The following is a 14,187-nucleotide window of genomic DNA, read 5'->3' on the forward strand; positions in this document are numbered from 1 at the left end:
TGGCGCAGTGGTTGGGAGTCCGCCTGCCGATGCAGGGGATACGGGTTCGTGCCCCGGTCTGGGAGGATCCCATATGCCACGGAGCGGCTGGGCCCGTGGGCCATGGCCGCTGGGCCTGCGCGTCCGGAGCCTGTGCTCCGCAGCGGGGGAGGCCACAACAGTGAGAGGCCCGCATACCGCAAAAAAAAAAAAAAAAAGCTTATGCATGAGAATCAGGATTCAGTGTCAAAAATCCAACAGCAAGTAAAAAAAGAAAGAAATCTCAGAAGGGAAGGACACACTAGTAAGTATAATAATTATAGATAATTTTAAAATATTTTAAATTAAACTCATCAAATGATCTTTTTTGTTTGGTTCATGGATATGTATTTGGGCATATGTTTTATTTTATTTTTTAAATTAAGTCAATTTATTTATTTTTAATTTTTTGGCCTTGCTGCGTGGCATGTGGGCTCTTAGTTCCCCAACCAGGGATCAAACCCACGCCCCCTGCAGTGGAAGTGCAGAGTCTTAACCACCAGACCAGCAGGGAAGTCCTGGGCATATATTTCATAGAAAATTTCCACTCTGACCTAAAGTGTTAATACCCTAAGATAATTAGAGAACAGAAACAAAAGTATTGATACCTTTTGATTGGGATTTCTAGTACTAAGATTATTTTAAGGCCTTGGGTTATGTACTCAGTATGATTCAATAACAGACCATCAACTGACTCTTAAAGGGTGTACGCTTCTGAGCTCTCTCCAGGAGATTTGGGTCCATAAGTTCAGCAGTTGACTCTGACCTGTCTGTGGCAGTGTCCTTTAGTCATAGCCTATAGTTGGTGAACAAAGAGGTGCTGAGACCTGTAACTCAAACAGGAAGTGTGGATCACAGGGACCAAGGGGAACGGTCAAATTCAATGTCATGAGATTTTTCCATATGTTTTCTTCAAGAAATTTTATAGTTTTTGGTCTTAAGTTTCAGTCTTTAACCCATTTTGAATTAATTTTTGTGTATGATGTAAGGTAAACATCCAACTTTATTGTTTTACATGTAGATATCAGTTTATTCAACTATTTCTTGGAGACACTGTCCTTTCCCCATTGATTGGTCTTGACACCCTTATTAAAGGTCATCAACTATACATGTGAGGGTCTAAGCTCTTTATTCTATTCCATTGGTCTGTATGTCTGCCTTTATGCCTCTACCACACTATTTTGATTACTTGTGCTTTGTAATAAGTTTTGAAATTAGTAAATGCTAGACCTATAAATTTGTTATTCTTTTTCAAGATGTTTTGGCTATTTGGGATCCTTTGAGATCCTGTATAAATTTTAGCATGGGTTTTTCTATTTCTTCTGCAAAAAATGCATTTGGATTTTTATAGGGGTTACACTGAATCTGTAGATTGCTTTGGGTAGTACTGAGACCTTAACTATATTAAGTTTTCAAATCCAGGAACATGGGATGTTTTTTCATTTATTTGTCTCTTCTTTAATTTCTTTCAGCAGTGTTTTTTAAAATTAATTTTTATTGGAGTATAGTTGCTTTACAATGTTGTATTAGTTTCTACTCTACAGAAAAGTGAATCAGCTATACATATACATATATCCCCTCCTTTTTGGATTTCCTTCTCATTTAGGTCACCACAGTGCATTTAGTAGCGTTCCCTGTGCTATACAGTAGGTTCTCATTAGTTATCTATTTTATACATAGTATCAATAGTGTATATATGTCAATCCCAATCTCCCAATTCATCCCACCCACTTCCATTCCACCTTGGTATCCATACGTTTGTTCTCGAGTCTGTGTCTATGTTTCTGCTTTGCAAATAGGATCATCTATACCATTTTTCTAGATTCCACATATATGCGTTAATATACGATATTTGTTTTATCTTTCTGGCTTCACTTCCATGTTCTGGCTATCGTCAGTAGTGCTGCACTGAACATTGGGGTGCATATAGCTTTTTGAATTACATTTTTCTCTGGGTATATGCCCAGTAGTGGGATTGCTGGGTCATATGGTGGTTACATTTTTAGTCTTTTAAGGAACCTCCATACTTTTCTCCATCATGGCTGTATCAATTTACATTCCCACCAACAATGCAAGAGGGTTCCCTTTTCTCCACACCCTCTCCAGCATTTATTGTTTCTAGATTTTTTGATGATGGCCATTCTGACCAATGTGAGGTGATACCTCATTGTAGTTTTGATTTGCATTTCTCTAATAATTAGTGATGTTGAGCATCTTTTCATTTGTTTGTTGGGCATTTGTATGTCTTCTTTGGAGAAATGTCTATTTAGGTCTCCATTTTTTGATTGGGTCGTTTTTTTGATATTGAGCTGCATAAGCTGTTTGTATATTTTGGAGATTAATCCTTTGTCAGTTGCTTCATTTACAAATATTTTTTCCCATTCTGAGTGTTGTCTTTTCGTCTTGTTTATGGATTCCTGTGCTGTGCAAAGATTTTAAGTTTCATTAGGTCCCATTTGTTGATCTTTGTTTTTATTTCCATTTCTCTAGGAGGTGGGTCAAAAAAAATCTCACTGTGATTTATGTCAAAGAATGTTCTGCCTATGTTTTCCTCTAAGAGTTTTATAGTGTATGGCCTTACATTTAGGTCTTTAATCCATTTTGAGTTTATTTTTGTGTTATGGTGTTAGGGAGTGTTCTAATGTCACTCTTTCACATGTAGCTGTCCGTTTTCCCAGCACGACTTATTGAAGAGGCTGTCTTTTCTCCATTGTGTATTCTTGCCTCCTTTGTCATAGGTTAGGTGACCATAGGTGCGTGGGTTTATCTCTGGGCTTTCTATCCTATTCCATTGATCTATATTTCTGTTTTTGTGCTAGTACAATATTGTTTTGATTACTGTTGCTTTGTAGTATAGTCTGAAGACAAGGAGCCTGATTTCTCTGGCTCCGTTTTATTTTGTTTTTATTTTTTTACTGTTTCTTTTTTTTCTGGCTCCGTTTTTCTTTCTCAAGATTGCTTTGGCTATTTGGGGTCTTTTGTGTTTCCATACAAATTGCAAAATTTTTTGTTCTACTTCTGTGAAAAATGCCATTGGTAATTTGATAGGGATTGCATTGAATCTGTAGATTGCTTTGTGTAGTCTAGTCATTTTCGCAATATTGATTCTTCCAATCCAAGAACATGGTATATCTCTCCATCTGTATCGTCTTTGATTTCTTTCATCAGTACTTTATATAGTTTTGTGTGCATAGGTCTTTTGCCTCCTTAGGTAGGTTGATTTCAGCAGTGTTTTATAGTTTTCAGCCTACATGCCTTTTGCCTCCTTGGTTAAGTTTATTCCTACATATTTTATTATTTTTGATGAATTGTTTTCATAGTTTACTTTTCATATTGTACATTAATAGTTTGTAAAAATGTAACTGATTTTTACATGTTGATTTTGTACCCTGAAACTTTGCTGAATTCATTTATTAATTCTCATGGGGTTTTTGTGTGTGTGTGTATGCATGTGTGAATCTTTAGGGTTTTCTATGTATAAGGATATTTTATCTATGAACAGATAATTTTACTTCTTCCTTTCTAATTTTTATACCTTGTATTTCTTTTTTTGCCCAGTTGCTGTTGTTAGGACTTCTAGTACTACGTTGAATAGAAGTGGTGAGAGTGGGCATCCTTGCCTTATTTTTGATCTCAAAGGAAGTTTTTAGTTTTTCACCACTGAGTGTGATGTTAGCTGTGGGCTTTGCATATATAGTCTTTATTATATGTGGGTATTTTGCTTTTAATCTTAGTTTGTTGAGTGTTTTGTTTAATCATAAAAGGATGTTTAATTTTCTGTATCAGTTGAGATGGTCATGTGTGGTTTTCTTTTTTTCCTTCATGCTATTAATGTGATGTGTCACATTAATTGACTTTCATGTATTAAATCAACCTTGCATTCCAGGAATAAATCCCACTTGGATGTGGTATTTAATCCTTTTAATGAGCTTTTGAATTCTGTTTGCTAGTATATTGTTGAGTTTTGCATCTGTGTTCATCAGGGATACTGGCCTGTAATTTTCCTTTCATATAATCCCTTTGTCTGACTTTGGTGTCAGGTTAATACTGGCTTCATAGAATGAGTTTAAAAGTTTTCCTTTTCATTTTTTTGGATGAGTTTGATGAGGACTAGTGTTAATTTTGTTGTTGTTGTCGTTAATGTTTGGTAACATTCTGCAGTGAAGCTGTCTGGTCCTGGGTTTCTATCTGTCGGGAGGTTTTTGGTTACTGATTTAATCTACTAGTTACTGTTCTTTCAGATATTCTGTTTATTCATGATTCAGTTAGTAGGTTGTGTTTCTTAGAATTCATCCATTTTTTTCTAGGTATTTCAGTTAGTTGGCATACAGTTGTTCATAATGTTCTCTTATAATAATTTTTATTCCTATGGCATTGGTTGTAATGCCTCTTCTTTCATTTCTTATTTAATTATTTGAGTCTTTTCCCTTTTTTCTTAGCTAATCTAACTAAATGTTTTCAATTTCGTTGGTCTTTTCAAAAAACCAACTCCTGGTTTTATTCATTTTCTTTATTGTTTTTCTCTTCTCTGTTTCACTTACCTCTGCTCTAATCTTTATTATTTCCTTCCTTCTGCTATCTTTGGGTATAGTTTTATCTTCTTTTTCTAGCTCCTTGAGTTGTAAAGTTAGGTGTTTACTTGAGATATTTCTTCTTTTTTTAATGTAAGCATTCATAGCTATAAATTTCCCTCTTAGCACTGCCTTCATCGCATTGCATATATTTTGTTATGTTGTGTTTTCATTTTCATTTGTCTCAAGATAATTTCTAATTTCTCTCACAATTTCTACTTTACCCATTGGTTTTTTTGAGAATATATTTTCATATTTCCCACATATTTGTGGATTTTCAAGTGTTTTCTGCTACTATTAATTTCTAGTTTCTTTCCATTGTGATCAGAAAAGTTATTTTGCGTAATATCAGTATCCTGGAGAATGTTCCATGTGTACTTGAGAAAAATGTATTCTGATGTTGTTAGGTGGAGTTTTTTTTGCATGTATCTGTAATGTCCAACTGGCCTATAGTATTGTTCAAATCCTCTAATTTTCTTATTGATCTTTTTTCTGGTTCTTTCCATTATTGAAAATGAGGTTATTGAAGTCTCCTACAATTTTTGTTTTATGGTCTGTTTTTCCATTCAATCTGGTTAATGTTTTCTTCATGTATTTAGGAGTTCTCATGTCTGATGAATATATGTTTATATATATAAACACTATAATGTTTATATTTATATTTATAATGTTACATATTCCTGGAGAATTGACCTTTTTCTTATTATATAATGTCTTACTTTGTCTGTTTAACAGGTTTTGACTAAAGTCTCTTCTGTCTGATATTATAGTATAGCCATCACTATTCTCTTTTGGTTACCATTTGCATGGAGTATCTGTTCCCATCCTTTCACTTTCAGTCTATATATGTCCTTAGACCTAAGTGAATCTCTTGTAGACAGCATTATAGGTGGGTCTTATTTTTTATACGTACAGCTACTCTGTGTCCAGGGAGTTTAACCCACTTACATTGGTAGGTTGTGTGTTTCTAAGAATGTATCCATTTCTCTAAGTTATCCAGTTAGTTGGCATACAGTTGGATAGGAAAGGACTTACTTTTGCCATTTTGTTAATTATTTCCTGTATGTCTCATAATTTTTTGCTCCTCATTTCCTATTTTACTTTCTTCCTTTGTCTTTCATTGATTTTTTTTTTGTAGTGACATGCTTTAATTCTCTTCTCATTTCCTTTTGTGTATTAGTCTTCTCAGGCTGCCATAACTGAAAGCCATAGACAGGATCACTTAAAAAAAAAAAAGAAAATTATTTATTACAGTTCTGTAGATGAAGTCCAAAATCTAGGTGCCAGTAAGTTAGATTTCATTCTGAGATGTCTTTTCTTGGCTCATAAGTATCCACCATCTATTGTGTACCCACATGACCTCTTCTTTGTGTGCAAATGGAGAGAGAGAGATAGAGAATGAAAGCTCTGGTGTCTCTTTTTATTAGGGCAATAATCACATCAGGTCAGGATCTTACCCTTATGATGTCATTTAACCTTAATTACTTCCCTCCCCCCATCTCCAAAACCATCATATTGGAGGTTAGGGCTTCAACATATGAATTTTGGGGGATACAAACATGTATCCATAACATGAATAGTCTATAAATGTTTTTGTTATGGTTACAGTAATCTATTTTATACTGGTAACAAGTTAACTTCAAACACATACATACTTCAGTCACTAAACTGTACTCCTTTAAAGCTCTTTCCCCTCACTTTATTTATTGGTGTCACAAATCACATCTTTCTATATTGTGTGCCCATTAACATAGATTTATAGTTATTTTATGCTTTTTCTCCTAATTCTATATAAGAATTAAAAGGGAAGTTATGCATCAAAATTTCAGTAATATAGGTTTCTACATTTGTCCATATATTTACCTTAACCAAAATCTTTATATTATCATACAGCTTCATGATGCCATCTAATATCCTTTCATTTCAACTTGAAAGACTTACTTTAGTATTTCTGGCAGAGCAGGTCTAGTGGTATGAACTTCATCAGCTTTTGTTTATCTGTGAAAGTCTTAATTTCCCCTTCAGTTTTGAAGGACAGTTTTGCCAAATATCATATGCTTGGTTGACAGTTCTTTTCTTTTGCAACTCTGAAAGTATCATCCCACTGTCTTATGGCCTGCAAGGTTTCTGAGAAATTCATTTATAATCTTATAGAGCCTCCCTTGCACATAACAAATTGTATTTCTCTTGCCTCTTTTAAGATTTTCTCTTTTTCCTCGACTTCTGACAGTTTGACTACATTGTGTTTTGGTGTTGGTCTCTTTGGGTTTTTCCTAGTTGGAGTTTATAAAGCTTATTGAATTTGTATATCCATTTCTTTTTTAAATTTGGTAAGTTTTGTCATTTCTTCAAATAAACTCTGCTCCCTTTTTTCTCTCTTCTCTTCTGGGACTTTCATAATCCATACCTTGGTCCACTTGATAGGGTCCCATAAATCCTTCATGCTCTCTACACTTTTCTTAATTCTTTTTTCTTTTTGCTCCTCAGATACAATGATTTCACATGACCTGTCTCCCAGTTTGCTGACTTTTTTTTCCTGCCTGATCAAGTCTGATGGTGAACCCCTTTAGTGAATTTTTCAATTCAGTTATTATATTGCTCAGCACCAGAGTTGTTTTTTTTTATAGTTTCTATATCTTTCTTGATATTCTAATTTTGTTCATGCTTCATTTTCCTGATTTCATTTAGTTTATATTTCTTTCAGCTCATTGAGAATTTTAAAGACAGTTGTTAAAATTCCTTGTGAGGTAATTCACAGACCTGTGGTTTTTTAGGGTTGGTTTCTGGAACTTTATTTTGTTCCCATGATTGGGACATGTTTCCATGTTTCTTTGTATGCTTTGTCATATTTTGTTGAGATTTGGGAATTTGAAAACATAGCTATCTCTCTCAGTCTTTTCAGATACAGGAGAACACCTTGACTAATAAGCCTCACATGGAGGTTCTGATACTTCTCAAACCTTCTCTGGGGATGTATCTTCTCTGGGCTTGTGTGTGCTCTTTTATTCTAGTATATATGACTTTTTTTAACTCTCCTAATTTCCCTAAGAGGCTCTCTCCTGTTTCTTCTCAGGAGCTTTTTGTTTTGGTTTCTAATGTATTCCTCCACCTGTAATCTCTTGCTCCTCCATCATTTGCAGAACTTCATAACCCCTGCAGCTCTAATGTGTGACGGCACTTGCCTTTGTTTTCAGCAGCCTCCCACCTGGTATCTAACTATGGAACTGTCCCCATCAGCTTTCCAGATCAGGCAAGACAGCAACCAATGACTCAGGCAGTGCCTAGACATGACAGAAAGTTGGATGCAAGTTTCACTCTTTTCATCCCAATGGAAGATCTGGAAATTGCGAGACTTCCTTGTGACTGTGGCACACTGTGCCACACTGTGCCAGGGAGATGGTGGAGCTAACTAAGCTGGGCAAAATGCCATGACCCTTCCTACCCTCTTTGGTACAGTTTTTCTTGGTCAGTAATGCACTTGGATGATGCAGTTTCTTAACTGGTTTCTAGAGTTCTCATAATGGTATTTTGATCTGTATATTGTTATTAACTTAGTGTCTCCATGGGGTAATGAGGGTCTGGAACTTCCTAGTCCTCCATCTTCCTGGTATTTTATCCTATAATTAAGTTTTAACTTAAGTATGAAAGTCCTACGTAGGAAATATAGAGAATGATAGAAAGCACATGTGATGCCTAGCATTATTAATGAAATAATGAGACAGTTTTAATATATACCCATTAAAACTCTTCTCTTTTCATATTAGATCTAGCATTATGGTAATCTACTTATAAGTCTATAAAATTGAGAAGAATTTATGCTGTACATTTGTTATAAATTTTGGGTTCACAATAGATCTGTTTTTCTATTTACTTGATTATATGCTTCTCTTTATGTAGCTCAGTTTGAAGTACCAGATGGAAATCTTCTCTATGAGGATCAAGACTCAATATCAAAAACACAAATGCAAGTAAATACACAAAGAACATTCAAAGGTAAAATATACCTTAATAAGTATAATAATTACAGATGACTTTAAATTATTTTAATTAAACTCAGTAGAAAATATTTTTCTTTGGTTCATGAATATGCATCTGAGATTATATTTTATGCAATATTTATAGTTTCTTTGATGTTAGTTGTAAATACCCTAAGAAAATTAGAGAGCAAAAGTCAAAGATCAGCTCGGTGCTTTGTGACCGCCTGGAGGGGTGGGATAGGAAGGGTGGGAGGGAGGGAGACGCAAGAGGGAAGAGATGTGGGAACAGATGTATATGTATGACTAATTCACTTTGTTATAAAGCAGAAACTAATTTTTTAAAAAAAGTCAAAGTATTCATAACTTTCATTGGTATTTCGGGTTGTAATATTATTTCACAGCCATAGGTCATATACTCAGACACCAAGGCTCAATCATAGGCCAATAATTTTCTCACAAAGGGTGCATACCTTTCAGCAGACTGGAAGATTATAGGTCCAAAACTCCAAAGGGTGTCTGTCTGTGACCTATGGTAGTAGCCTTCTACCACAGACTGTACTTGGTGAACAGAGATGTTGCTGAGAGCTGTAACTCAAACAGCAAATGAGGATCAGAGGGCCCCAAAGGAAGGATAGCCTGAGAGGCCTGGTGGAGGGCCTCAAGTGCGTCCTCTTGGTTGTGGCCCCACTGAAAAGAGTGGGCTTTGAAGTAATCTAATAGTAATGGATGTAATGGATGTAATGGATGCCATCAAGAACCACACATGGGGACTGTGAGAGTGCAAGTATCCAAATAGTCCCACCAATAGCTGAGCCTCATTTTCAGTTGTTCAAGTAGAGTGTGTCAAAGCTTGGCAGTCTTCTCCTTTGGAATGAGATGTTGTGCCCCCCACAGATTTTGCCCAGGGATTTCAGTTAGGTACTGGGTAACTATGTCTTATCTGTAATAATGGTCCAGCCATGTTGCTACATATTGGTCTGTAGGATGTCTAGTCCTTGTTAAGTGGTGCCCTTGTATGGGCCTATTTGGATGATGTCATCAATAGACTGGAAGGCTAGTGCTCCCTCTGGGTGTAGGACATTTCTAGGTCATGACTGTTTAGTGAAAGATAGTTGTGGAATTTATGTAGCTTTATGGAAGGACATTAGTGAGGCATTGCAATATATTCCCCATATGATGAACTGATCCTAATCATCCATGTGGACAGAGACACTGCATAGGGTATTTGCACTGTCTATTACAGAATACCAAATTCTCTCACTATGGACAGTAGCTTCCATGACAGTCACAATATCAGATACAGCTAGTGCCTGGGGACTACATCACTGAGCTGCCAATTATCACTGGAGTCTCTACACACACAATGACATATGCCCAGGTCCACTGAGCTACTGAATGAAGAAACAGTCTCAGGGAGAATTTCTGCTTCATTAAGCTCATCAGTAAGGACAGTTATTTACTTTTCTTCTTCACTCATTTGTTTTTGAGGAACAAAGTACTAGACTCTGGTAGTTGAGTAGTTTCACAGTCTTCCACTTGTCTTGCTAAAGTGGTAATTTCTATCAGGGTTTAGGGGTGAATGCAAGTAGGGGTTCATGTAAACAATACTTGTATACCAATAATGCATTCAACAGTGGGGGCCATAACAATGGAGTTTTGAGGTGGCCTGAGTGGGTACACTGTTGTGGGGTCTGGGTAAGTTTCCCATTGGTGGTGGCCGTGGAGTACCACCTCAGCATTATGTGTCCTCCTCATCCTGGTGTCAGGGGTTGTGGTGATCACAGTCACTTATGCACCCATGTCCCACAGGCTTGGGAATGTAATTCTGCACATCTCCATTGAACTCTAACTTTATCATAAGTCCTCACATTCCCACTGGATATATGGGGCCCGGTCTAACCCATAGTCTTGTTTATCTTGAAAGCCGTAAAGTCTTGGTAAAAGTTGGCAGAGTATTTTGATTCATGGCAAGGATCACTAGGAAAAGCAGAAGCCTAGCACCTGTGTTAGTCATAGGCCACAGTAGTGGCCTGTTGGGCCTCCCTTATCCCACTACCTGCCCTTTGGGTCCTTGGTAAATATCCCATCAATCTACTCCTTTGAGACCCTGTTTCGGGGGTAACACACCCTTTGATCTCTTTAAGGCCTTTGCCCAGATGGTCCGGGGTGGTTACTAGACTACCATTTTTACATCATTCTCTCTTCTGGTCAGTCATTGCTATCTTGGCATTATTCACTATTAATTGTCCAGAAATTTGTCAGCTAAGGTCCAGATTGTGTCGTAGACCAATTTCCCTGACTTTATTAGGATGTTTATCGAGCTTGATGTCCAACAATAGTGGCACAAATGAACCTAGGAACCTGAATCTGGTAAAAAAAAAAAAACAAAAAACACAACAATCTCATCATCTGCTGTCCTCATTCCCTCATTGTATATCTTAGGCACCACCAGGGTGGCTCATGGAGTCACTATTGCCTTTTCAAGTATAGTTAAAACGTGTTTTACAAAGGCAAGGATGAGCCATCTGTCAGATCCAAAACAGTACCCAGCTGAGGAAGGAGAGAGTCTTGGATGTCTGTATTTTTTCATACTCCTTTATTCCACCTCCTTGTGCAATGTGGCCATTGTCAAGGCTCTCCAAAAAATGTTTCTGTATTAGCAACCCGGCAAGGTTACATGATTACTTCTTTAACAAGATACTCCTTTAAATGTGAAGATGAACGACCCACGTCTATAAGGTCTCTTCAGGTCACTGGGTAAAGTGATCCTCAGCACTCTACATTCCTTTTCATTAAATCATGAATCGCAGTAACCACTATGGCAAAGGCTGAACATAAGTTTCAGGAGCATTAGATCTAACAGTAGTCATTGAGTGCAACTCAGCATGCAGGGTCACCAACAACTTTTGATCCCATTATTGATGAAACTGTAAGTAGCCAAGGAATTGCTTCCCCAGTTTTGTCAGAATCCCTCTGTTTGATGTTTAATTTGACCCACCCACTGGGCATCTTGGCCAGCAAAACAGGAGTATTAAAATAGGAGGATCACGTAAACAATAAAATAACACTCTGCTAAAGCATGTCGCACAATCTGTCAGCAGTTCCTGAGACACATTGGCCTGAATGGTCATGTGCCCTGTGGGAACCTCAGACTCTAACAAATGACTCAGAAGTGCCCCCTTAGAGAGCCCTGAGGACTCACTAGTGCTCCTTCCAGAAAGGAATTGTGCTTCATTGACACATTGCTCACTGTGCTAACTCGTCAGGGAGAGAGCTGCCAGTTTTTGAGTTGGTCAAGTAAGACAGCAAGTAACTTGAAAGTAAATTTAAGCATTTATTCACTTACTGTAATAGTATGAGTCTAAACAGGAAAGGTTCCCAGCCACACCAATATTCCATTTTCCCCCACAGAACATCATTGGATGAGGGTCAGATACATCAGTGCTGACAGGGCTGGGGTGGGGGAAGATCATCTCACAACCAAAGGAGCTCCAAACAAAAGGTTCTTACTGTTCTATAGATCTGAGAGGAGGTAGAAGTGGGAGGTCTAGGAGGAGTGCAAAAGTACTGAAAACAGAGTCAGAGATAATAAAAATGTCTACAAGGTCCAATGAAAAGGTGGTCTATGTACAGGGCCTCAGCTGAGTCCTCCCCACATAAGAATGCTTCAGAATTGAGGCACTCAGACTAAGAATGCAGATATGGCCTTAGTCCATGACTGCACTACTTCCAATGTCTGCAGTGCACTGGCTATGTCTCAAAGTCTAGTGTGGAGTATGAAGATTTCCCCCATGACAGCTGCCAGATCAAGCCTTTGTAATTGTCTAAGGCTGGGCCTGACAGCTCACGCAGAAGATTTTGGCATGTTGTCAGTGCCTCAGTGTAAACACATATGCATGTCCACATACAGGTACACATGATATACATATATGAATATACATATCCATATAGTCATCTTCATGTATGCTTACATACATAAGCATGTGCACATATATGTGTATATGCATATTCACAGACATATTTAGAAATCATGGTTTCTCAAAGACACTTTCAATTTCATTCTCTCCCCTCAGGACTTGTTCTTATCTTTCTCTGTTTCCGGTGTGTATATCCTTCCTTCCACAGTGTGAATCTGACTCTGATCAACATCAGTACATTTACTCATTTGCTCTATCTTAAAATGCTTCTAAAATTATTTCAGAATGTAGAACCCTAGAAAAACAAACCTACTAAAAGGTTTCTGTGATTTGCAAACATAGAGAACAGATTTGTGGTTGCCAAGGGAGTGGAGGGTGGGGGTGGGATGGATTGGGAGTTTGGAATTAGCAGATGCAAACTATTATATATAGGATGGATAAACAACAAGGTCCTACTGTATAGCACAGGGAACTATATTCAATATCCTGTAATAAACCATAATGGAAAAGAATATGAAATATATATATATATATATAACTGAGTCAATTTGCTGTACAGCAGAAATTAACACAACATTGTAAATCAACTGTACTTCAATAAAACAAATTAAAAAAATAAATTCTCCAATAAACATCTTAACTTACGGTTGAAAAAGAGGAAAAAGGTTTTGTGATTTGTTTACAGTTCACCCCTCTGCTCTTTTGCCCAGGAGTGAGGGTGTACGTCAGATACTATATTGATGATTTACTTGCATTAGTGCTTTCTTATTTCCTTCAGTAGATTCAGTTCTTTAAATTTAGTTTCAGTTTTAGTTCCGTTTCTTATCCTTTGTAATTTAATTTTTCTGTTGATACATAATTGACATATAACATTAATTTCAGATGTACAACATACTGACTCGAGATATGTATATATATTACAAAAAATATCACAACAATAAGTTTAGTTATCATCTATCACCACGTATAGTTAAAATTTTTTTCTTGTGATGAGAATTTTTAAGATCTACTCTCTTAGAACTTTCAAATATGCAATGCAGTATTAACTGTAGTCACCATGCTGTACATTTTATCTCCAGTACTTATTTATTTTATAACTGCGAGTTTGTACCTTTTGACCACCTTCACCCATTCACCCACCCTCTACCCCCTGCTTTTGGCAACCACCAATCGGTTCTATGAGTTTTGATATTGGTTTTGTTTTTGTTTTAATTCCACATATAATTGAGATCATACAGTATTTGTCTTTCTTTCACTGACTTACTTCACTTAGTATAGTACCCTCAAAATGCATCCATGTTGTCCCAAATGGCAAGATTTCCTTCTTTTTTATGGCTGAATAATATTCCTTTGTATATATGTATACTACATTTTCTTTATCCATTCATCTGTCCATGGACACTTAGGTTGTTTCCATGTTTGGGCTATTATATTATTATTATAAATAATGCTGCAGTGAACATAGGGGTTTAGATATCTTTTCAAGTTAGTGTTTTCATTTCCTTTAGAAAAATACCCAGAAGTGGAATTGCTGGATTGTAAGGTAGTTCTATTTTTAGTTTTTTGAGGAACCTCCCATAGAGTTTTCCACAGTGGCTGCACCAAATTACCTTCCCACCAACAGTGCACAAGGGCTCCCTTTTCTCCACATTCTCACCAACACTTATTTCTTGTCTTTTTGATAACAGCCATTCTAACAGGTAT

General features: G+C 36.8%; 1 protein-coding gene across 1 annotated transcript in view; it reads left to right on the plus strand.

Annotated features, from left to right (window-relative positions):
- The window catches only part of CCDC7 (coiled-coil domain containing 7), a gene marked incomplete at its 5' end in the record, with an annotated part of 157,268 nt that overhangs the window by 45,604 nt on the left and 97,477 nt on the right, over nucleotides 1-14,187 (plus strand). Inside the window, 2 exon segments of the mRNA XM_082617670.1 lie at nucleotides 199-283; nucleotides 8,487-8,582. Of these exon segments, the coding sequence (XP_082473796.1) occupies nucleotides 199-283; nucleotides 8,487-8,582 (181 nt within the window).

Source organism: Mesoplodon mirus, assembly GCF_964341445.2.
Source record: "Mesoplodon mirus genome assembly, chromosome: 4".
Taxonomy (NCBI): Eukaryota; Metazoa; Chordata; class Mammalia; order Artiodactyla; family Ziphiidae; genus Mesoplodon; species Mesoplodon mirus.